Source organism: Pyrgilauda ruficollis, unplaced genomic scaffold (assembly GCF_017590135.1).
Source record: "Pyrgilauda ruficollis isolate IOZ18807 unplaced genomic scaffold, ASM1759013v1 scaffold67, whole genome shotgun sequence".
Taxonomy (NCBI): domain Eukaryota; kingdom Metazoa; phylum Chordata; class Aves; order Passeriformes; family Passeridae; genus Pyrgilauda; species Pyrgilauda ruficollis.
Window position 1 is genome coordinate 644597 of NW_024528488.1, and position 22345 is coordinate 666941.

The 22345-nt window shown below is 56.7% G+C and overlaps 1 protein-coding gene across 5 annotated transcripts; it reads left to right on the top strand.

Moving 5' to 3' along the window:
• Positions 1 to 1743: 1743 nt before the first annotated feature.
• On the top strand, positions 1744 to 14021 carry SPRY3 (sprouty RTK signaling antagonist 3). 5 transcript variants are annotated; one of them, XM_041484549.1, is made up of 3 exons: positions 3714 to 3789; positions 5802 to 6049; positions 7389 to 14021. In XM_041484549.1, the coding sequence occupies exon 3, from the start codon at positions 7436 to 7438 to the stop codon at positions 8348 to 8350; it is 915 nt and encodes a 304-aa protein (XP_041340483.1). In that variant the 5' UTR covers positions 3714 to 3789; positions 5802 to 6049; positions 7389 to 7435; the 3' UTR covers positions 8351 to 14021. The 5 variants fall into 5 exon arrangements, with proteins under 5 accessions (XP_041340486.1, XP_041340484.1, XP_041340485.1 ...); XM_041484552.1 differs by lacking the exons at positions 3714 to 3789; positions 5802 to 6049 and adding an exon at positions 1744 to 1939; XM_041484550.1 differs by lacking the exons at positions 3714 to 3789; positions 5802 to 6049 and adding an exon at positions 3467 to 3576.
• The last annotated feature ends 8324 nt before the right edge of the window (positions 14022 to 22345 follow it).

Sequence of the window (22345 nt, forward strand, 5' to 3'; positions counted from 1 at the left end):
AGGCTCTGGCAGCGTGTTACAATCTCAGCTCATTAAGGGACGCATCCTGAGTGCTTTATTGATGTTTTATGCTGCCTGGCTCCATCTTCAGAGGGAAACTCTCATTGCAGTCAATGACTACACCTCCGGCTGCTGCAGGCTGAGCTCGGAGCTCCGGATCTGGCTCCCAGAGAGGCAGGCTCAGCTCCCATGGCTACACTGCAAACCGTGGGGTTTGACCCCAAAGTGGGCACGAAACGTCTCAGGGCCAGCATCCCTCTTTTCTTTCCAGGACTAGGGAACACTCAAAAGAAGAACACAGGGGAGAAGTTGTTTTTTTCCTTGCTTATCTCTCTTTCTGTTAGAAGGAGCTGCATGACAGGGAAGGGAAATGATGTTTCCTCTCCCCCAGCACTGCCATCTGTTCAGCCGAAGCCCAGCCGGGTGGGTGTACCCGGCCTCCTCCTCTCCCAGCGTGCTGGGAGCCACATGTCCCCACCTCGGGAGAGTCACAGTCCTTTAATAAGTTCCCCAGTGCTGGCTGTTGCTTCTGAAAAGCTCGTGGCACTGTCTGGCTTCAAGTGGCTTTTACATAATACAGACTGTCAGGCTAGATGAGCATCACGGTCCCTTCTGGCCCTAAAATCTGTGAATCTCCAAATTAGAGGGCACCAGCACCTCCTTGTTTCTGGCTGATTGAATCAGGGGAATCGTGTGTTCTCTTTCTCCTCTATTTTTTTTTTCCTCCCTCCCCTGTATCATCTCTAACTGGAGGTGAATTACTCTCCCCCTGAGCCCAAGCTTGGCAAACAGCAGCAGGAGAGACCAGGCAGCTTCAGCCTTGCTCTGGGATATCCTGCTCTCCTGCCCAGTCCAGGGCTGATTCCCAGGGGTGAATTGTCTGACTGTGGGCACGGCAAGGCCTGGAGCTGGTCAGGCTGAGAGGCAGATGGAAAATCTGTGTGGAAAATGGTGCTGAGGCCTCTTGATTATTTTAAAATCCCAAATAAGTTCTCCAAGCTTCAGACCAAGCTCCTTGGGATTTGTGACCAAGGTGTGGATGTAGAGAAACACTTTTTGGGGAGGGAAATGAAAGTGAGCAACTCCCCATGTTTTTGGGGGTGTTTGAGATGTGTAGGGGGAATGGGAAGAGCAAAGCAGGGAGAAATTGCTGATGATCTGGGAGGATTGGTGGGGATGGGGGTTCTCCAAATTCAGGGGTCTGCAACAGGAGCTGGGGCCCTGCTGAGCAGGCTCAGCTGGAGCTGGGAACTCGGGGATGTCCACCTCGATTGTCTTGGTGCTCTCAGCTGCACTCAGGACATGCACTGAGAGCCTCAAACAGAGATGGAACACCCAGGAGCTGCTTCTCCCCATCCTTTTGGGCAGGACCCCAGTGGTGTTCAAGGTGGCAGATTTCCACTGGGATGAGGAGTGGGAGCAATCCCAGAGGAGAGCTGAGGAGCTGGGGTGGGGTGCAGGCAGGGGCTGTGCAAGGTGTGGGGCACAGTGGGGGCTGTGGGAAGGGTGCTCAGTCCCTGCTCCCACACCCCCCACACGGGGAGAGGTGGCCAGAAACCTGCAAAAGTCTCACACCTTCCTCTCCCATGCTCATCAGGAAGAACCACATCTCTCTCCCAAAAGCCAAAACCCCTCCTAAGGAGGGGGGCTCCATACCAGACCCTTTCTTTGGGGGAGGCTCTAAACTTTCCTGCTTTGCAAGTGCACTCAGGTTCCCAGCCCTCCTCTCCAGCGGTGCCGTGGTCAATAACTCACCGGGAGACTGCTATTCTCCCTGCGCTTCCCACCCTCCCACTCCTCCCGGGAGCTCTGCATTCATGCCTTTTTGGCCCTCCCTCGGCAGCGAGTGAGGAATAAAGCGGCGCCGGCTGAGCACGACGCAGGCTGTGCTGGGATGCTGTGAGCCAGCGAGGGAAGCCTGAATCACCAGCACCTCAAGGTGGGAGTGAGAGATTTGGGCTGGGAGAAAGGGAGGACATCACACGTGCTCCCGGGAGTCAGGTGCTCTCAGCCAGTTGGCTGGGAATTGGGCAACTCGGATCATTCTGTGCTTTAAAAGACGGAACTGAGGGCGATGGGGAGAAGAGGAGGGGCCGGTGGGAGCGCAGAGGGATTCAGCCTGAAGGCTCTGAGCTGGAGCCGAGGATGAGGGATGCTGTCAGGGACTCGTTCTTCCTGGAGAAACTCCTGGAGGAGCATCCCTGGTGGCATCCCATGGAGATAGAGATCTCCAGCCTAGAAATGCCTAAAAATGAGACTGCAAAGGCTCAGCTGGGCACCGTGTGGGAGAGTGGAGTCACTGGCCCCAGCTGAGGGGATTCCAGTGCTTCTGCTGGCATCAGATGGGAGGAAGCCCCTGAAGTCTGTGGGATCGTCCCAGTTTGTCCCCATCTGTTACAGCCACAAGCAGCAGAGCTGGATTTATCACTCTTATTCCAGGTCCTTCTCTTCCCCTCTGTCCCCATCCTGCTTTCACACACTCAGACGCTGTGTTTGCCATCCAGCCTGGGGACCTGCCCACCCTGAGGGGGTCCCGTGCTGCTGTGCACCTGGTGGCGGGGGGGAGGCTGAGGGCTTGGTGGTTTCATCTTCACATGTCTGAGACAGATTCTGAGTCCTCCCTGAGCTGGGGCGATCACTTTGCTCACCTGGTGAGCACTCCCAGAAAGAATGGGTGATCACCCTGGAAGTGTCGAGGGAAATGGAGAGAGGGTGGGGGCTTTGCTGGGCTTCACAGGTGACGTCCAGTGTCATCAGCGCGGCCTTGTGTCTTTGGGACTCTCAGGCCAGGTCTACTTTACAATGAATGGGGGTGAGGGGTGTCACAAGGACCCCTGGTGCTCCTGAGCCACAGGCAGGAAAGCAAGGGACTTGGGAAAAGCATGCAGCGACTTGGGGAAACCTCTGGGATGGAAGATCCAGGTCCTGCTTGGACCTTGAGTCCAAGCTTTTTGTTTCTGGGAGAGTGGGATGTGTGTGGGCTGGTTCTGTGGGTCTCAGTATGGAAAAGCTGCTTTCCAGCCTCTCTGCCGAGTGTCTCTCTGCAGGGGCTAATTCAGGTGTGGGTTTGGACTTTTGGGAAGTGCTGGAGCTGGATGGCACCTGGGCTGTCCTGGGGGCCTCCTGGGAAGAGGTGAGGTGGGAGAAGGTTGGACTCGATGACCTTAGAGGTCTTTTCCCACCTTTTCCATGATTTAATGAGGTGACTGAGGCCGTTTCGCGGCAATTTATGGATCAAACCCAAGGTGATGGATCCTGATTGCTGCCGGCTCCTTTGCGGAGCAGCCCGACAGGACCTGCCCCCGGTGTCACACTGACCCCGACCCATCCCGTGATGCTGCTGTGTCCCCGGGGGGGGCTGTCCCGGTGGGCGCAGGGGCAACACCGGTCCGGGGTGCGGGAGGACAACCCGGGGGGCGCAGGGAGGGACACGGAGCCCGGGGCAGACGGAAACGTTTAAATAGCGGCTGAGCATCCCGCGGCGGGGCTGGGCGGCAGCGGCGCCTGGGGAGCGCTGCGGGGCTCTGCGGAGCCGCTAATGGGCCGAGTCCATTTCAGCGGGATGACGCCACTTGGGTAAAGCGTTAAGAGCTCCGGGAAGGCAGCGCAGAGCGAGGGGGAGCGCGATGCTCCCGGGCAGCGCCAGGTCCCTCCCTCCTCCCTCCATCCCTCCTCCTCCTCCTCCCTCCGCCCAGCCTCCCATTCCCACCGAGCGCGGCCCCCCCCGCCCCGGGGCTGCCCCCGCCGCGCTCGGGCTCCGCGGGCGGATGGACCGGCGGCGGCTGCGGGGTGAGTCCGCCCGGCGCGGACACGCGTGGGCTGCGGGACGGCGGCGGAGCGCGACGGGGGGACACTCGTGGGCCGAGCGGGCGGGGGTCCCGGGCACTCGTGGGCCGTTCCTGAAGGGACGCGGGTCCCTGGATGCGCACGGGCTGTGCGAGGAAGCTGCGTTTCCGTGCGGTGGGGGTTGGGTCCTGCACACGCGTGGGGTGCGCGCGGTGGGGCTGGGGCCGCGTGTGGGTCCGAGTCACGCGTGGGTTGTCCTGTGAGTTGTCCCGCACACGAGCGGGCTGCGGGCGCGGCGGTGCCCGGGAATCGCGGGGACACGGGGGCTGTCTGTGCGTGGAGGGGCTGCGGGACTGTGCCGGGTGCGAGCCCCGCGTGGGCTGCGCGCTGAGTGGGACCGGGGGCTCAGCCTCCCCCCAGCACCTCGCTCCACACCGCAGCACCCAGACAGGGCGAGGGGGTCCCTTTTCTCCCACCTGACGCCCTGAGCCGCTTGCCCCCGGTTCGCAGCCACCTCCAGCCTGTAAATAATTTGCTTTTACGATCCCTCCTCTGGCCCATTATCACACGAACTTTATATGTTTGAGGCTGGTGGTGGCCATAAAGCTGGCCCGGTTTCCGGCGCTGGCGTGCCCGCCTGGCAGGCAGGGTGTGAGGAGGAGAAGGCTGGGGAGACGCTGCCCCAGGCCCCCCAGGTGGGCAGGTAGGCAGGGAGGGGTGCAGCAGAGCCCCGGGGATGCTCAGCTCAGTGGGGCTGCGATATGGAGTGATTGCAGCCCTGGAATCAGACTGGAGCAGGGAGGGCTGCGAGGGAGTAGGGGGCACTGGGCTATTCCGGGGTGGGGGAGGAGGAAGAAGCGGGGTCCCAGCTCCGGTCATTCAGCCCCTCTGCAGGACCCACAGATGTTCTCTTCAGCTCCCCTTGGTTCCCACAGGGACGTTTACATCCCCCCTAGCCAGTAAGTCTAGGTAATTTTCTGATCCCTGCACCTTGGAATCACAGCTCTGGGGGCATTTGGGCCCTGGTCCAGTGTTGAGGGGGCTCCCAAGATCTGTTTTTTCTCAAGATGTTGTGTCTGAGCCCTGCCCCCAGACCTGGAGTGTCTGGCACAGCCGATGGCCAGCTCCTCTCTGGCTGTGTCCCCCGGGCTCCGTTCCTCCTCACGTTGTCCCTCATGCCCCAGCCTGGCTCAGGGGTCTCCTCGTGCCTCTTGAGCTCCAGGTGTTCAGAAGAGGATTTGGGTTGCCTGTGCTGGGCCAGCAGCCCTGTTGGCTCTGTGGCTGCAGGACCCTCTGTGGGCTCTCTCCCTTTGGTGCTCCCCATGGTTGGAGCCCCTGGGACCCCCACAGGGGTCATCTCACTGGCCAAGTCTGAATGACCAAGTACTGAGCCCAGGTGAGTGGGGATGGACCCCGGGTGTGAGCAGCTGCTCCCAGGTGGAACCAGCATCATTCCCTGAACGATCTAATCCCGACAGGATCTGGGTCATGAGGGATGTGGGAATGCTCTCAGGCTGCTCCCTGCTCCCCTCTGCACAGTCCCAGCTGCAGGCTGAGATGGGCCCTCCCTCTTCAGGGGGGTGCTGGGGCTTCATGTCCCCAGCCTGTGCTTTGGTAAGATCCTCCCAGGTGAGGAGCTCGGTGGCAGCAGGTGACAGCTGTGAGAGCTTTGCCTCTGGCCTGTTCCCATCTCACAAACCTTCCCCGAATCAGCCATGCCCTCCTAATTCCCCTTGGTACTGCTGTGAAAGAAAAGGGTACCCAAATCACCTGTGGGTGTCCTGGGTGAGCGACTCCTCACTGTCTGCATCTTCCCACACGGGGAATTGCATGGAGGAGGGAAAACCCCAAATCTGAGCAGATCAGTTACCTTGTCTTTCCAGAGAGGGGGATGGGAGAGACGAGATCTTGCTCGAACAGTCAAAGTAAGTTGCATTTGCTTTTCCCTGCTCCTCAAGGTCAGCCTAGCTAATGAAAATCAATCTTCCCTCTGCCTCTCTCTGCTGCATGAGCAGATTCTACCTGTCGCCCCTTCACCTACTTGAAAGCAGCAGCTACCCCGTCCTGCCGAGCATGGGCAACGCCGGAGGGAGCTTCCTCCTGGAACGGCATCTTCCTGCGGGCCCGGGCACAGCGACAATATCCGTGGCATGGAGGGATCACTCCTGTGATCTGTCCTCTCTGTTCCGGGGAAGCTGGCTGTGCAGGGAAGCACGTATCCCACGTGGAGATCTGGGCTGGAAGTGGTGGGCTCTGGCATGCAGTGAGTGATGTCCATCCTCTGGGCACTCCTGGGCAGCTCTGTGTGCAGGTGGCCGGAGCAGAGCTTTGTGTCTCCCTCCCTCCCAGGGCCGGGAGCTGTCCCGTGGCTCCTGTGCCCTCTCCTCTCCTCTCCTCTCCTCTCCTCTCCCAGCCCCACTGAGGGTTCTCCCTGGCGAGGTCTGGCAGATGAAGGTTTGGAGATGGAGCTGCTGCCATGGGGTCAAGCTTGCCAGGAAGGGGAGTGGTGGGACATGGAGTCCCCCCTGCCCCATCCCACGATCCTCAGCAGTGCTGATGTTCCTGGGCATGGCAGGCTCTGCTGCCAGCAGCGCCACCCGGGAAGGGCCATGTCCTGAAAACAACAAGGGCAAATGGCACAGCAGGGGGTGTGAGGGGTATGACAGGCCTTGCCTGTGCCAAGGCTGCCTTTCCTCCTGTCTGTGCCGGGTTTGAAGGGAAACCTGCCCTTCCCAATGCTCCTGATGGGGGCAAATTGGCTCCTGGGCTGGGGATGGGGTAGTGGGATGCTGCAGTCCACCAGGACTTGGAGTCTGTGGGATAGTCCTGTCCTTGGCCAAACATAGGGCTCATTAGTTGCAATTTCATCCCTGGAAGTGTTGGTGGTCAACACTTGGTGGTTCAGTGGTAAACATGGTGGTGGTGGTGGTGCTGGGTTGATGGTTGGAGTTGCTGATCTTAGAGGGCTTTTCCAGCTTCAACGATTCAGTGATTCTAATTTGTTACTGCTGCTGCCTGGAGTTAGAGAATCTGTGTTCAGATTCCCATCCCAGTGCTCCCGGTGTGTGCAGGGAATGGGAGCAGAAGGCTGCTCAGGGTGTGCTGGGAACCTCCAAACCAGAGAGAGCCCCTGCTCTGAGGGAGACGCCGTTCCCAGCTCTGTCATGCCTCTGGATCAGTCACTGCTTCCTATTTCCCCTCCTCTGGAGAGGGCCAGCACGTGTCCCTGGGGAAGGAGAAGGAGGTGCTGGTGAGGGGTGGGAAATCCTCTGGAAGGACACAAGAGGCTCAAAAGCACGGAGAGAGACTGTGCCCACCGGGGTCGAGGGGCAGATCCGACAGCCCTTCCCTTGGGATGTGTCCAGCCTAAGTGTTCCCAGGCACAAAACTACTCTGGGTCTGATTGCTGGAAATGGTTTCATTTGGAGTTTTCCAGCCAGCCTTTGTGTCCTGCTTTGCTCTAATGGAAGGTGTCCCTGCCCATGGCAGGGGGCTGGAATGAGATGAGCTTTAATGTCCCTTCCGTCCCAAAGCAGTCCGTGATTCAATGATTTGGATGGACATAACAGGGATATTTTCTCTCTTCCTGCCCCATCCTTTAGGATTTTTAGATGTGCCCTGATGCCGCAGGGTCTCCTGGCTCCTGGAAATGCAGCTCTCTTCCAGCGTGGCTGAACTCAGCTGTGACGAGACCATGGACCCACCCGCCGAGGATTTCCAGCAGGTCCTGTCCATCGACCAAATCCGCTCCATCCGTGCCAGCAACAACTACGTGGAGAGACCGGCGGCGTGCTTCCAGCAAGCCCGCTCCAACCCCTCGCTGTCGCAGCCCTCGCACAAGCAGGAGTGGTCCCAGGACCGCCTGGCGTCTTCCACCTTCCAGGACCTGCACCGCAGCCACAGCCAGCAGCACCAGATGCCACCTCTGCAGCCGCACCTGAGCCACTCGAGCACGGCCAGCTCGGTGTCGCAGAGCACCACGGCCTCCGAGCAGCGCCTGCTGAGCAGCTTGACGCCGTCGCACTCCGGGCACTCGCTGGTGCGGACGCAGCCCCGCGGGGCTGAGCTGAAGGCGGAGGAGTCCCCGCGGAAGGGCGCGGAGCCGCCGCCGGCGCACGGGCACCTGCTGCTGTGCGAGGCGTGCGGGCGCTGCCGCTGCCCGCGCTGCACGGCCGCCCGCAGCCTGCCCTCCTGCTGGCTCTGCAACCAGCGCTGCCTCTGCTCCGCCGAGAGCCTCCTCGACTACGGGACCTGCCTCTGCTGCGTCAAGGGGCTCTTCTACCACTGCTCCACCGACGACGAGGACACCTGCGCCGACGACCCCTGCTCCTGCGGGCCGGGCTCCTGCTGCGCCCGCTGGGCTGCCATGAGCGTCCTGTCCCTCCTCTTGCCCTGCCTCTGCTGCTACTTTCCCACCCTGGGATGCCTGAAACTTTGCCAGCGGGGTTATGACGGCCTGAAACGCCCCGGCTGCCGCTGCCAGAGCCACACCAACACGGTCTGCAGAAAGATCTCCTCGGCCAGCGGCACGCCCTTCCCCAAAACGCTGGACAAGCCGGTATGACCCTCCCGAGGAGGAGAAGCGGGCTTTGCTCCTCTTCCTCCCCTTCCTCCTCCTCCTCTTCTTTCCTCCATCCCCCTTCTCCCTCGGCTCCCTCTGCTCTGCAGTGCCCCTCCCTCCCCACTATCACGTTCCAGGATTAAGACGGGTGACCTGGGGGATCCCCCAGGCTTTGGGATGCCCCGGCTGGGTGGCCGGGGGAGCTGGCACTGAGCTGGGGGGTACCAGTGGTTTTGCACATGCAGGAGAGAGACAGAAGAGGCAGAGCGAGCTGAGGGTGCCCTCCCTGGCTGTGTCCCACAGGGAAATGTGACCCAGAGGGTCCTTGGGACTCTGCCCCCATGGCCAGGGTACCTGAGGCCCCTCAGGGCTCTGCTCTCCGTAGTTTTAGGAGCTGTCCCACACTGTGGTCCTTATCCGTAGGGAAGGAGATGCAGGTCAGTGCATCCCTGTGCTAGAGTCCCTCGGGAGCCAGACCCCTCCTCCCTCTCTTTCTCCCTCTCCTGCACTTTCTGTAGGTGGCCTTTCTCCCCTCAGGTGGCCACAGGTCCCTTTCCCCAAGGGGCTGGGGTGCCAAGGGGTCTCACCAGTGGCAGTGGCTTCCCTCCAGTCTTGGAAGCCACTGGGAGAAGCGAGCGAGCTCCAAAATGAGGTGGCACCATGTCTTTCTATCTCAAAGAGGAAGAGAAGGTGTGGGAAGCTTTAGAAACCTTCTGGCAGGGGAAGGAGCTATCGGAGGCAGCCCAGCCCACTCTCTCCTGCCCGACTGCAGCAAGGGAAAGGTCCCCTCTGGGATTTGGCTGAGAACAAGGAGCTGCTTGGAAATTGCCATTCATTTCTCCAGGCCTTGGAGGGCTGCCTGAGGTGGGAGCTGCTGCCTGGCTCCATCCCACCACCCAGCAGATGCCACAGGCACCAGCTCCGTGCTCGAACCCCGATCTGGTACCTTCCACCAGCACTGAATTCACTTTAAAAAAATATGGCAAAGCCAACTATGAGCAGCCACCGCTCCAGGGACTCCCCAGCGGGGCTTCTGTCACCTTGCCTTGGGCTGAAGGACATGGAAAGCAGGAGGGGGTGTTGAAGCTGGGGACCCCGACCTTCCCTGCCTGCCAAGTTTCCTTTGAGTCCTCACCTCGCTGAGGAGGTTCTGCCACTCGCTGACAGCCAGGGCTGGGGCTGGAGCCAGCCCTGGGGCCAGCCCTGGAGCCAGTCCTTGGGCCGGGCCATCTGCAGAACAGACGGACACTGCAATCCGGGTCAGGGCTCCAGGTTTCCTGCTGGGATGATAATAACCCCAACTGGTTGCTGTGGCTGGGAGACTCCTGGTGGTCCTGGGCTCAGCCCCATGTCTGTGTAGTGCCAGCTCCTGGCTGTGACCCCGCTGGCATCATTTGGGGGAGTTTGGAGCCGGGATGGTGTCCTGGAGCTCGGCTCTGCCTGCCTTTCCCCTTCCCAGGTGTGTGAGCACAAGAGGAGGCAATGGTGCTCCTGGAGGAATATATGCAACACATCCCTTGGCTTCTCCAAGACCCAGCTCCCAGGGCCCGTCCATCACCTCCTCCCATCTGCCTCTTTCCGTAGAGTTCTGTGGATCTATTTTTGTAGATATAAATATGACGTTAGTATGGGTAGGTCTATTACTAATAATATTCATGATACTGCTGTGAACGGTGCCAGGTACAAGGTTTGGCTTCCTGGTGCACTTGCACAGGCTGGAAAAGATGATTTCCCAGTCAGTTTATTGCTAATCCCAGATCCTTTGCTCCCAGGTTGTCGGGAGTGGGGGAAATGGAGGTGTACAGATTGTCTGAAGGTCTGCACTGCAGGGAGGGTGGAATTCAGTGCTGGCTGAGAGGTGAGGCAGAAGTGGAATCTCATTGTGGGACTCCTCTTTCCATCCATTCACTTTCTAAAAATCGTGGTGGATCCAAGCTCCCTCTGTTGCAGGGAAAAGTGGTTCCAGGGAGTGATTCATCCCTCTTGGAAGCATTATTCATTAAATCCTCTGCTGGCTGTGCCCGGCTCCCCTGACTCAAATGGCACCCAAACATTGAACTCCAGGCTCCGTGGGGAAGGGGGGATGAATCCCATGTCTGGTGGGAGGTTTGTGTAGGAGAATGTTATGGACGTGAGTGAAATCCTCTCCCTGACTTCACCCAGAGCCCGAGGAGGGATGTGGAAGGATCTGTGGGTATCTCAGGATGATGCTTTTGGATGCAGAGGGATCCCCTGGCATCAGGAAAGGACAGAGCCCTATCTGGGCATGGTCCATCCCTAAGGCCAGCCTGGACTCTGAAATCAATTGGATTTTAAGGCCATGATCTTTTCAGAAGATGCCCTGTAGGTGTGTGAACCCCTCTAAGATCATTCCTGTGGCAACAAACATAAAATGCATTGCTAATACATTTATCCTTATGCCAATAATTGCTTGGCTCCCTACTTGCAAGCGATGTTGTGGGGAGACACTTCCTCACAGAGTCTCCTTCCTTTGGAAGGCTCAGTTCACTCTTCTATTGGTGCTGATTAAACTCCTTCTTCATAAAAACCAGAGAGCATTTTTAGGGAGAAAAGGTCCCTTTTTCCCTGTGGGTTGGAGGAACTGTCTCCCTTGAATGAGAATGAGAAACAGTTCATTGAAACTTTTTAAAGAAAACTAATGAACAGAATTTTCCAACTTGCTCTACTTTGATTTTTTTTTCCTCCTCCTTTTTAAACGGATCCCACTTGTAAATTTAGTTACCACCTCTGTATCTTTGCAATTCATTGCTTCCTCTCCTGATGGTGGAATGACTCAACATGTGAAGCTTCATCATTTTCACGGCCTCCCAAGTCATGCGAGCGCGGGGTGACCTCCCCCAGGTGCTGGAGCTGGGGGATGAGGAGAAGGCTGTCCATGGATCAGCTCCCCAGAGCCAGCTCTGCTTGGCACAGCAGCAGCACAGTGACCTTCAGCAACTGGGGGGAGGCCAGGACTGCCAGGACCCTCCACCTAATGGGCTTTTTCTGGGTCAGTGCAGAAGCTCTCTTCCTACCAGGGAATGGTGCCACAGTCTGGTGAGGGCTGAGGAGCACGACCAGGGCTCTGGAATGTCTCCTCTCCATGAAATGACAAATCTGGGGGATACATTTCATTAAAAACTGGACATGTAGAAGGGGAGGGATTTTAAAAGCTGTGGACATGGTTTAGTGGTGGCTTACAGTGCTGGGTTAGTGTTTGGACTCAGTGGTCTTAGAGGGCTTTTCCAGCAGGAATGATTCCATGGTTCTAGGAAATGGAGAGGACAAGAGCCCCAGCTGGCACCGAGGGCTGTGGGATCAGAGCAGGGCTTTGTTTTCACCGAGGGCAGACACAAAAGCCACATCCAGGACCTGTGGGGGCTGGAGGAGTTCAGCTTGCTGGCCTCTGCCCTGCCCATGGGGGCAGATGGCTTCACCTGGAATTCCTGCTGCCCACTCCAGCTGGGGATCCTCAGCACATTTCTCCTCCTTGCTCTCAGCAGTCAGGCGAGGTTGGGAAGCACCAAAAGCTGTCCAAGGAGAAGCACCCAAAGCTCTGGTTCACCAAGCTCATCCATGGTGGGGAAGGCTGTGGGCAGGCTCAGATCCTTTCCTTGAGCTTTTCCCAACCTCCTCTGACCAGATCCATCCTGCTCCATCCCCAGTTCGGCTTCCAGGCTGTTTGGTTTGCCCATGGAGAGGGCCCCGGTTCTGGTTGGGGTTGGGAGCCCCTTTCCTGCCCCACCCTCCATGAGTCAGATCCCATCTGCTCGGGGTGTTTGTCTGCAGCTGCCTGTCCCAGCAATTGGGTTTTCTCTCTGTCCTGACGTGTCTTTTTTGGTTTTCTTTTGGGAGCGTCACATGTGGAGCCCTCTGCTCTCCCACGGGGATGGATCTGCATTGTGAGGGAGCGTTCCTGGGCTGTTGTCTTCCCTTTGCCAGAGAGCATGCAGGGCTGGGGGCAGACTGGAGCAGGGAAAGAGATTCAGGTGCCAAAGGAGCAGGATGCAGGAGCTGCTGAGCAGGACCTGAGCTCCCCCTGCTCTGCTCCCCATCCAGAGCCTTCTTTTCCCACCCAGGAGTCCAAAGCTCCATCCATGCAAGAAGCTGTGATGTTTTTTGCTTCCTCCAAGGCTTCCCTTGGTCCCTTTTTCCCCACTGGCAAATCAGTCCCAGCAAAGGTGGGGAGGGGTCATGGGGAGGGGTCAGGCTGGAGTGTCCCTCCCATCCCACCACTCCTGGTGGAAGGGCCAAAGAGGTCCTTGGCTTGCTGTCCACTCATCCTTGAGAAACATCAGTGCCTCAAAGAGCAGGGGGAAGCTCTTTGTGACTCACAGATTCCCATAAAATCCCACTGAGTTCACTCCTGCCCATCCCCAGGGGTGAACCCTGATGGAGGGAGGACAAATGCAGTTGACCAAAAGATGCCAAAGCCTGGAATCTGAGATTAGCAACGGCTCTGAAGTGTGGTAGAGAGGGGTGAGCTGGGTTTGAGGGGAGCTGCTGTGGGATTGGCACAGGAAAGGAACCCACTGTGCCCTAAACTCCTGTTCCCAGCACCACTGCTGTTGCTCTTTCCTGGGCTGTTCTGAGGCTGGAGAAAGCTGGGAGTGCTCAGACACTGGGAGGTCAAATGTTTGTGATAGGGATGTGATAAGGGCTGACCCCCACCCCAAACCTCACTCTTGGTCTTTAACGGGATCCAGTTCAGCCTTGGCTCCTCCAAGGAACCCATGGTGCCCATGGGATACTCTCTGATCCAGTTGGCCCAAACCACCCTGAGCTGGGACCTCTTGGGCTCAGTTTGCTTTGGGTATTTCCCCATGAGCACCAGAATCTCTTGCCAAGACTCCTGGAGTCACGTTGGGAGTGAAGCTGGGATCTGTTCTCCTGCTTGGGGTGACATTGCAGAAGTATCTCCTGAGGACACAGTCCCGGGGCTCCTCAGAGGGGCACTGTAGGCACGAGGGGTTTTGGATGGATGGGAAGGGGTCACAGCCCGCCAGGGCAGCGGGAGGCTCTGGGTCCCTCTCCTGCTGTGCCCAAAGGGCTTTGTCATGAGCAGGACTTATCCCACCCCAGAGCTGGGCCTGGGACAGGAGGTCCCACAACCTCTGTGCCAAGGTCACCCCAAGTCCCAAGCCTGGCCCGTCCCCACCTTGCCCCTTTCCCCCTTTTCATTGGGATATCTCCTGGCAGGAGCTCCTCATCCTCCTCCTCCTCCCCCGGTGTCCTCAGCACAAAGCTCTCCTTGGAAGATCCCCCTGGTCTCCACAGGACAGGCCCAGGATCCCAAGGCTCCCATCCCGGGTTTCTGGGTACAAAACCCTTCTGTACAGCCTGTAAAGATCCCTCCCTGGCTCTCTCCATTCCAGTTCCTTTCTTTAAGGTATAATATATGTTTATAACCTGATGGCTGTTTTTTTGACAATACTCTTGTACCTTTTAAGAGGAAAAAAAGTTTAGAAACCAAAGTATTTATTTGAAAAGTTTATTTTAAAGATAAGAAAAAAAAACTATTTATTTTACTGCACCCTCTTCTGTTTGGTTTTCTTCTCTTGCAAAGCTGATAACTGTTACAGAACCACTGCTGAGGTGAAAGAAGTGATTCTATGGGTGGCTTCACAAGCCCACTTAGAGCAACTATTCAATAAAAATATATATTAATTTTGAATGTGGTCTTGTTCTTGTCTCCATGGTGGTCAGGGCATGGCTCAGGCTTTGTCTGGGGTGCTGGATGGCTGGGCAGGGACTGAGAACTGGAGAGATTATCCTGGCTTCCATGAGGTCTCCTCTGGGAGTCTTCTGCTGCTCAAGCCTTCAAAATTCAGTGTGGGCTTCCCTGCTGCATCTGCCCCTGGAAGGGCTGGCTCAGGTGGCAAAGGGCAGGAGCAAAGAGGGGGAGATTAGGTAAGGAATTCCTGAGTGCTTGGGGCTTTCAGTCACCCACAGACATCTCAACGTGCTCCCAAAGTCTCTCCCACTGCCAGAGGAGGGATGCCAGAGGGCCATGGGTGTCTTCTGCAGGAGGTGCTGCAGCTGCCACCTGGCTCCTTCCCCAGCAGCTGCTGAAGGCACCTTGGAGGTGGGTTTAGCCCAAACCAGGAGGAATTCGGGCCACACCCCAGCAGCTCCTGGGCCAGGCTGGTGCCTCTGCTCCCTGTGCACACCTCAGAGCTGTGGACCCCAAAGCCCTGCTCATCCAGAATGCAGACATGCTCATCCTGAGGGCTCTCTGCTCCCCGGGTGCTCTTCTTTCACACAGCTGCTGGAGCTTTCCCCCAGCACCTCCAGAGCATGAGGCCCTTGCACACAGATTTGGTGGCTGATCAACCCCGTGGTTGGTGGCACCCCCATTATTCCTCTTTCATTTGTTGGCTTCAGTGCCTACCCCTAGGCTTGGGCGCTGAACCTGTTTTCTCTCTCTGCAAAAGTCCTTCTTTTCCTAGGAGGGTTTCCCTAGGCCAAACTTGTGCTGAAGAGCATTCCCGACCCCTGTTCTGAATTAAACCCATGCACTCTCCACATCTCTCACCACAAACCCTTTTCCCAGGCTGGTTCCCTGTTTCTCCCTGTCTGTGGCATTGCTGGTATCAGATCCTGCTTTCCAAAATCGGTTCCAACGCCTCATCCCCAGCATCCAGGATCTGCCTGAGGGCTCTGGAGCACAGATGTGAGTCTAATCCCTGCTGTGACTCACTCTTCCCCTGCTTTTCAAACAAAAGATGGCACCGGGCCATTTGTCACCCATTGGCTCCTTTCAGTGCCAAAGTCCCTCTCCTTTGGACAGAGCCAAGCACTTTCATTCCCAGATGTGCAGCTTTCTGTTAACGGTGTTAGAGCCCTATTGGTGCCTATAGTGCCACCTTCCCAAGCCTTCCTTGTCCTCATGCCACCAAATTTCCTGGCATCTCTGGGTCTCTCTCCTGTGGTCCTGTGGAGGAAGGCTCAGGAACTGAACTGCAACGTGAGACAGTGACCTACAGACCATGGTAATCCAAAACAGATGTTAATTGCTCACTTGAACATTTTCCTTCTGTATGAAGGAAGTCACAATGGTCCCAGGAATGACAAAAAACCTGCAAAAATTGTTGGGTTTTTTTTTCCCCTAAGATTAGGGCGATTCTTTGAACTACACAGTCATTTTCTGTTTTGCATCCACGTGAGGACGAGGAGAGACTCCCCAGGCTTGAACACCCCATGGCACCTACCCCCGTGAATTCGGGCTCTGAGCCACCCAGAGGGTTTAGCCTGGAATAAGACCCCAGCTGTCCTTGGCTGACAGAGGTTGTTCAGAGCTGAAATGTCCTGTTCTGTCCTGTCCCAGGACCAGCGCAGCCTGAGCAAGCTCAGCTCCGTGAAACCCTTCTCAGACACCGACTATGTTTTCCAGAAGTGCATTTCCACCTTCCTGGTGTTGAAATCTTCCCTTGCCCAGAGCAAGCGAAGTCAGGCCAAGCTCAGATCCCCCTGAGGACGCCCAGGTGTGATCCAGCCCCGTGCCTGCTGGAGCATCCCTCGCAGCCCGGGAAGGTGCCTGGCGGGCTCAGGAGAGCCGGGGAAGGTGTTTGCAGTCAGAGCTTGGCTGTCTAGACAGGAGAGAGAGAGGAGCCCTCAGAAGGAGTCATTCATCTCTTCCTAAGATGGCTAAATAGGTCAGATGACTCATGCCCTGAAAGTGCCGATTTCTCTGTGCTGACTACAAAGAGGGAAGGAGCTCCCGCCGTCCCCCCGCGCTGCAGACACCGAGGGGAGCGGATCCGAGCCTGCCTGGTGGATGTGCCCTGGCTCAGCAGGGAATTCAGCCTCCCCGGGGATCCTCAGTGCTGCTTCTTCAGGGATGCTGATGAGGAGACAGACGATTAATTAAACACGGGTGGGTTTTGACTTGTGCTGAAGGTGATGCCTGTAGGAACCTGGGTGTGCAGAGCTGGGAGGGATGGGGCAGAGGGTCTAGCCCAGTTCCCTGCTGTCACCCTCGGCTGTAGGGACCAGGGGCCAGGAGTTCAGGCTGGAGGGATTTGCACAATGGCTTCTCCACCATCAGAAACCCTTTCCTGCTTGGCCATGGTCGTTCTCTGGTTAGGGCTGAGGGCACCTCTGCTCTGACACCTCTGGCCTCACAAAGCCAAGACTGCTCTGGGCAGAGACAAGGGCCACTTTTGTGTTGCCCCACCACTGTTCAGAGCTGCTCAGTGCAGAGTGAGGTTTAGGAATCCCTGGAGGCATCACAAGGTTGAGGGGACAGCTCTGAGGGCAGCCAGGAGCCTTTGGAGTACCCCCGACAAGAAATGAGCCGCTCAGGAGGGTGGCCTGTGCTGTGATTGCAGCCCTGGGGTATGGGGGATTTGCTCCCTGCAGGAAGGAGGGTCTACAGGACCCCAGTGTGCACAAAAAGGACAGTTTGCACCTTCAAAAAACCCAAAATGCCTGCGGGTTTCAGCACTGCCTGGATATTACTCTGGCCACACTCTGGCCCTGCAAAACATCACGAGATTGGCTTAAAAATCAAGATGCAGCTCACAGCAGATTCTTGTTTTTCGCTGCTGCTTTTGGAGGCTGACTGAGTCATGCTTACAAGCCTCCCCTGCCAGACAGCAGGGCTGGCAGCTCGCTGGGCCGTGGGGCGAGCACGGGATCCTCCCGTGGGCCCGAGCGGGGCCTGGGGACAGCCTGGTCCCCCCTGGCGTGCACTAGCTGTGCACAAAATGGCCAAGGATCCTAAACTGGGGATGCTGCCCGACACCCAGCAGGGGTGGGAGGTCCATCTTCTCACTTTAGCCCGGTCACTGGCAGGCTCCTTCCTCTGGCCACCTCGCTTTGGCCTCAGCAGCCGCCGGTGCTCGAGCCACGGGGCTCAGGGGCATCCTGGGGTCCGGCCGGGTCCCAGCCCTGGGCCAGCAGCTGCAGAGCATTGCAAAGCTCTCCACTGGTGTCTGAAGTGGGAATTTTTTCCCCTGGCTGGAGACCCCTCACCAGGGTGTTCCCTGGCCTCCTTCCTCTCTGTGTTCTGCTCCTAGGATGCACCTGAGGTTCAGGATATTTCTTCAAGGCACATCTAGAACAAAACTGTTTTCCTGACGTAGAAGTCCAAATCCTCCTGGGGAGCTTCTAAAGGATTTATTTCCTGTATTCACTTCCCCTGTGCCTTGCTGCTCTCCATGAGGACATTTGCATGGTACAATAGGATCTCAGAGTTTTGATGTGCAATTATCATCTGCAGAAATGACTAATCAATTAAGGACAGTCACTCCCAGGCTTTCTATTTATTTCTTTCTCATTGAAACCAGAGCAAATGTGCCCTTTTTTCATGGGGAAATGATGTTTTTTTCCAAACGTGCCTGCTAAAAACTTCCCAGCGGATCTGAAAATGACATCATGCCCTTCTTGGTGCTCGCTGTTGTCACTGTCAGCGCTGAGCTGGCCCTGCTGCTGACAACAAGTCCCTGTCACCAGCCCTGCCAGCTCAGCAGTGCCAGCAGGAAGGGGACACACCAGGAATGGCTCGGATCACACTGGGAGAGCAGCTCAGGCAGGTAAAAAGTGCCCAAAGTGAAAGCAAGAGTGAAGACACTCCATCTTAAAGGTGGTGAACTCTGAGGGGAGATAGGGACTCTTTACAAGGACATGGAACAACAGGACAAGGAGAATGTCTATAAGCTGCCAGAGGGCAGGGATGGATGGGATATTGGGAAGTAATTCTTCCCTGTGAGGGTGGCAGGCCCTGGCACAGGGTGCCCAGAGCAGCTGTGGCTGCCCCTGGATCCCTGGGAGTGTTCCAGGCTGGAGCAACCTGAGATACTGCAAGGTGTTTCTGGCCATGGCAGGGGTGGAATGAGATGATCTTCAAGCTGCCTTCCAATCCAACCCATTCCATGATTCCATTATCGGCCCAACCTTCAGCAGCTGAGGGGGAAAATGGACTTCAGAGCAATGAACCAAGGGAGAAGGAGGTTCAGGTCCTTGGCACCTGCATGTAAGGACAGGCAGATGCACTTGGGAAGGGGCTGTGCAGGTGAGAGGCTGGGCATTGTCACCATCATAGAATCTTCCACCCACACACCTCTCTGCTCTGCCTGCTCATCCCACTGTTCCCAGAGCCCCTGGTGACCCTGAGCAGGGGCACAGAGCTGGGTGTGGCCTGGAGGCTGAGCGGGAGCTGAAAGAGAAGCGGAGCTGTTTTGTAACAGCCTCCCCTGGGGACGGATCACACCACACTGGAGAGCGCCTCCGGAGAGGCACGGCAGGCACGGAGGTGACCAAATGAATTGACACCAGGCAATTCTCAGTGGAGCTCCAGAGACAAAGTAATTGAAAATAAATGAAGGAACATGACACCTGGCTGGCAGATCAGTTATCTATAGCGTCCCTTTCCTGAAATAACTGCCTCCCAAACTCTGTCCGCCGAGGCAAAGCCAAGGAGATGCTCACGTAAAATAGGCCACTCCAGCAGGGACTTGGAGGCCCCTTTATTTTTAATGGAAGCTGCCAGAAGGGTTAATTGGATGGTGTGTGGCAGTGCCCTCCATCTGGGGATCGCCCGCCCTTGCCCCCACCACCTGGAACGCTGAGGATGAGGTGCTGTCCTTGGGCAGCACTCGGTCACAGACCAGTGCAAGAGGGGGTTTTCCTGGTTCTCCAGCCCCAGACACACCAGGGTGTGCTGCTCTCACCCCATACGTTTTGGGTCATTAGGATTTGAGTCATCAGCACATCTATGCTCAAAAATGCCCCAAAATTCCTCTAAGAGGGTTCTGCAGAAGCCACTGACCCCAAACTACAAGGGTTGCTCAAAAGTGCTTTTATTCCTGATGGGACTGAGCTCCTGCAGAGCTCCTGCAGTCCCTGCCTTTGTGGAGGGCTAGAAGCAAAGGTGAGGAGAAAGGAGCTTGTGGGAGGTCTGGTGTGCACAGCCCTGCCAGAATAACCCTGGGGTCAAACCATCAACAGGAGCCAAAATGCAGCAAATCCCAGATCACCCACTGGCCTTTCCATTGCTGAGCCAGGGTCACAGCTTCCCCCTGCAGACTTGGGCAAGGGGACATCCCAGAATCATGGAATCATAGGGTACCCTGAGCTGGAAGGACCCACAAGGATCATTGATTGAACTGCTGGCCCTGCACAGACACCCCAACAATCCCACCCACCATCCCTGGGAGCATTGTCCAAACGCTCCCAGAGCTCTGGCAGCCTCGGGGTGGGACCATTCCCTGAGTCAGGAGGTTGGAAGGGATTTGGCTGATGAGCTCAGTGCTAAGGGGCCCAGGCAAGCCGAGGGCCTGTGGCAATACCACGCTCTGTCCTGCACCCTCTGGAGGGCTGGGCTTGTGCTGGGGAGTTGATTTATCCTGGCTATGGATATCAGCATGAGGCAAGATCTCTGCCCACAGGAAACAGCGTCTTCCCGAGGGAAAGGGTCTCTGCCCATGGGAACCGTGTCCCCCCAAGGGAAGAGGTGTCCTGGTGACTTGCAGACAGGGACATTGGCACCACCAGCTTGGCCCTGCCATTGCTCTGCGAGGACTGTGTGGATGGGACCCACAGCAGCAAATGGAGAAGATCCTGGGGACACCTGGTCCCTGCCCACTCCCAGAGGAACGGTTTGGCTTGAACCTCACTGCTGGTTTTCCTCCCGGGCAAAGTAAAGCTGGGTTAAATCTCCCTTTGCGAGCAGCCCCATCAAAGCCCTTCTGTCCCAAGGAGACACCACCTGCTTTTCCCTTTTCATCTGTTCTCCTTGTTCCAAAGATGAAAGCAGCCAGGACAGAAAGCAGGTGCTGTACCTTTTGAACAGAGAAAAGGAGAAAATAAATAGCATGGGGAAGGTCTGGGCCCGAAAAAAGAGTGGCCTTCAAATTGAGGGACGTAGAGACATCCCAGCTCACACAGCCCCAGCACGGGACTGAAGGATCCCCACCATTCCCTGTCACCTGGGGCAGGACAGGAACCTCACTAGGGACCCCTTCCTTGGAATAAAACTTGGCCACACAAGGGGTTGAGTTTTGGGGAGAGAAACCAGGTGCATTGAGCACTCCTGTCAGGGTTCTTCAGGGGCCTTTGATGGGTTCCTCCATTGCAGTGAGACTTTACACCCTCAAACACGCCAGCTCTCTCAAAGGCACAGGCAGGAGCAATTCCTTTCTTACAGAAAGATGTGCTCCTGATTTTTATAATTTATCTCATCAGTTCCCCTGATTTTTGGTGGTTCTGGCACTTGCTGTCATTAAACGAGGCAGAGGAGGGAACGGGCAGCCAGGAGTGTCCCAGCTGGGCCATGTCTGTGAAAAGAAAGACAGAAAGAAAGCAAGAAAGAAAAGCTCTCCCTTCCCCCTCCAACAAACCCTGTAATGAAAACATGGCCAACCCTGGGCTCTGCCCTCTGCCCTTTTTGGGGCAGGTTGCAAGGTCACAGCGACGTGGTCCCCTGGTATTGATCAGGACTCTTTGGGACTGGCATATGGCACCAGGTTTCAAAGGCTGAGCATCTCAAAAAGAATTAAGTGGGGGCAAAGAGTGGAACGTCCCAGATTGAACTCCTGACATGCGAGGGTCAAAGAGCGCAGGGGATAAAGCGGGGTCTGGAATGGTCTGGGCAATGGCAAAAAATAAATACGCAGGCATTAAAAACCAACACCCCCAAGGCTGGGGATGAAATCCCACTGTGCTTCCGAGGGGCAGAAGTGGGCTGGGTGAGTTGGATGTGCTAGGGAATAATCAACACGGAGAATGTCCTTGTTTGTCCCAGGGTGACAGCAGGAGAGCCTCACTGGGAGAGTGGCTCCATGGGCTGCATCAGTTGGAATTTTGTGGGGTTTCACCTTCCTGCTGAATGTCCCTCAGCTCCTTAAGGACAGAGAAAGAGCTCCTTTGGAAAGAGAGAGAGGTGGAGAGTGAACATCTGGCTGTGCAGGAGTATCCCTTCTCCACCAGGAAAGTGGCTAGGATACAAAGGAAGCAGCATCAGCAGTCCATACTCCAGAGTAGGATGAGGTGGGAGAGGTGGAAGGGTCTAAGACAGCTGGAAATCTGAGCTTGTGTCAGAGGCCTTTTCCCTGAGCCATGGTGTCCGAAGGGTCAAGGCACTCCTGACAGGTGCTGAGGGGAGGGAACCACATTCTGCCCTTCCCATCAGTGGGTCCTTCCTGTGTCCAGGGGCTCCCAGTGGGAAATGTGGTGCACGAGGATAAGAAAATCAACAGCTTCACCCGTAAAGCTCGTGGAACACCGTGTCTGGGTCATGTCCTGGTGAGAGTTGTGGCCTTGGTACCACACTAAGCATCTCCTCCCAAAATCCTCTGTTTTTTTCAGATGTTCTCCTCTCATGCCCTTCCCTCTCCTGACTTTTGTCATGTTTGTGATGCCGGTCCTCAGCTCCAGGCTGTGCTAAAGGAGCAGAATGGGAGGCTGTCAGGGATGAAGTGAAGGACAAGGGAATCTGTGGAGCTTTCCCTGCTGGATGGAGGCTGGATCATGGCCTACACTTGTCTCCCAGAGCAGATCCACCATAGCCCTCCCCAGAGCCTTCAGCCCCAGTCTGGGAGCTCTGGGGAGGGACACAGAGGGCATCCTGTGTATCATGGGAACCCAACTTCCCACAGTCTGGATGGGCAGGGGAGGCTGCAGACACCTCAGGAATTGTCTTCCTGAGCATGTGGATGCTTCAAGCCCAAGGCACAGGCTGGTGAACTTAAGCTGGATTTTCCATCTCCGTCATCCGCTCTGTGTGCAGCGTCAGTCTCTGATCCCAGAGTCCTGCTGGAGGGAAAGGGACATGGCCTGGGGGGAAAAGGCATGAAAGGGAAGAAGCTTTCAGTTCGTGGCTTTCCCGTGGTTGTTTGGGTTCTTTGCAGAGTTGGGATGCTCTGTGGGGAACCCACAGGTCGCATCCTCATACCTCTCCTGTCTGGACCATGTCAGAGACACAGGAATCCCATGGTGCCCTCTGCTCCAGCTTCACTGAACCCCCAATCTGTGGTGTTCAATTCTGAGAGTCTTGGA

Excerpts from the sequence above, each read along its gene's own strand:
- SPRY3 (XM_041484552.1), top strand. The coding sequence starts at position 7,436 with ATGCAGCTCTCTTCCAGCGTGGCTGAACTCAGCTGTGACGAGACCATG.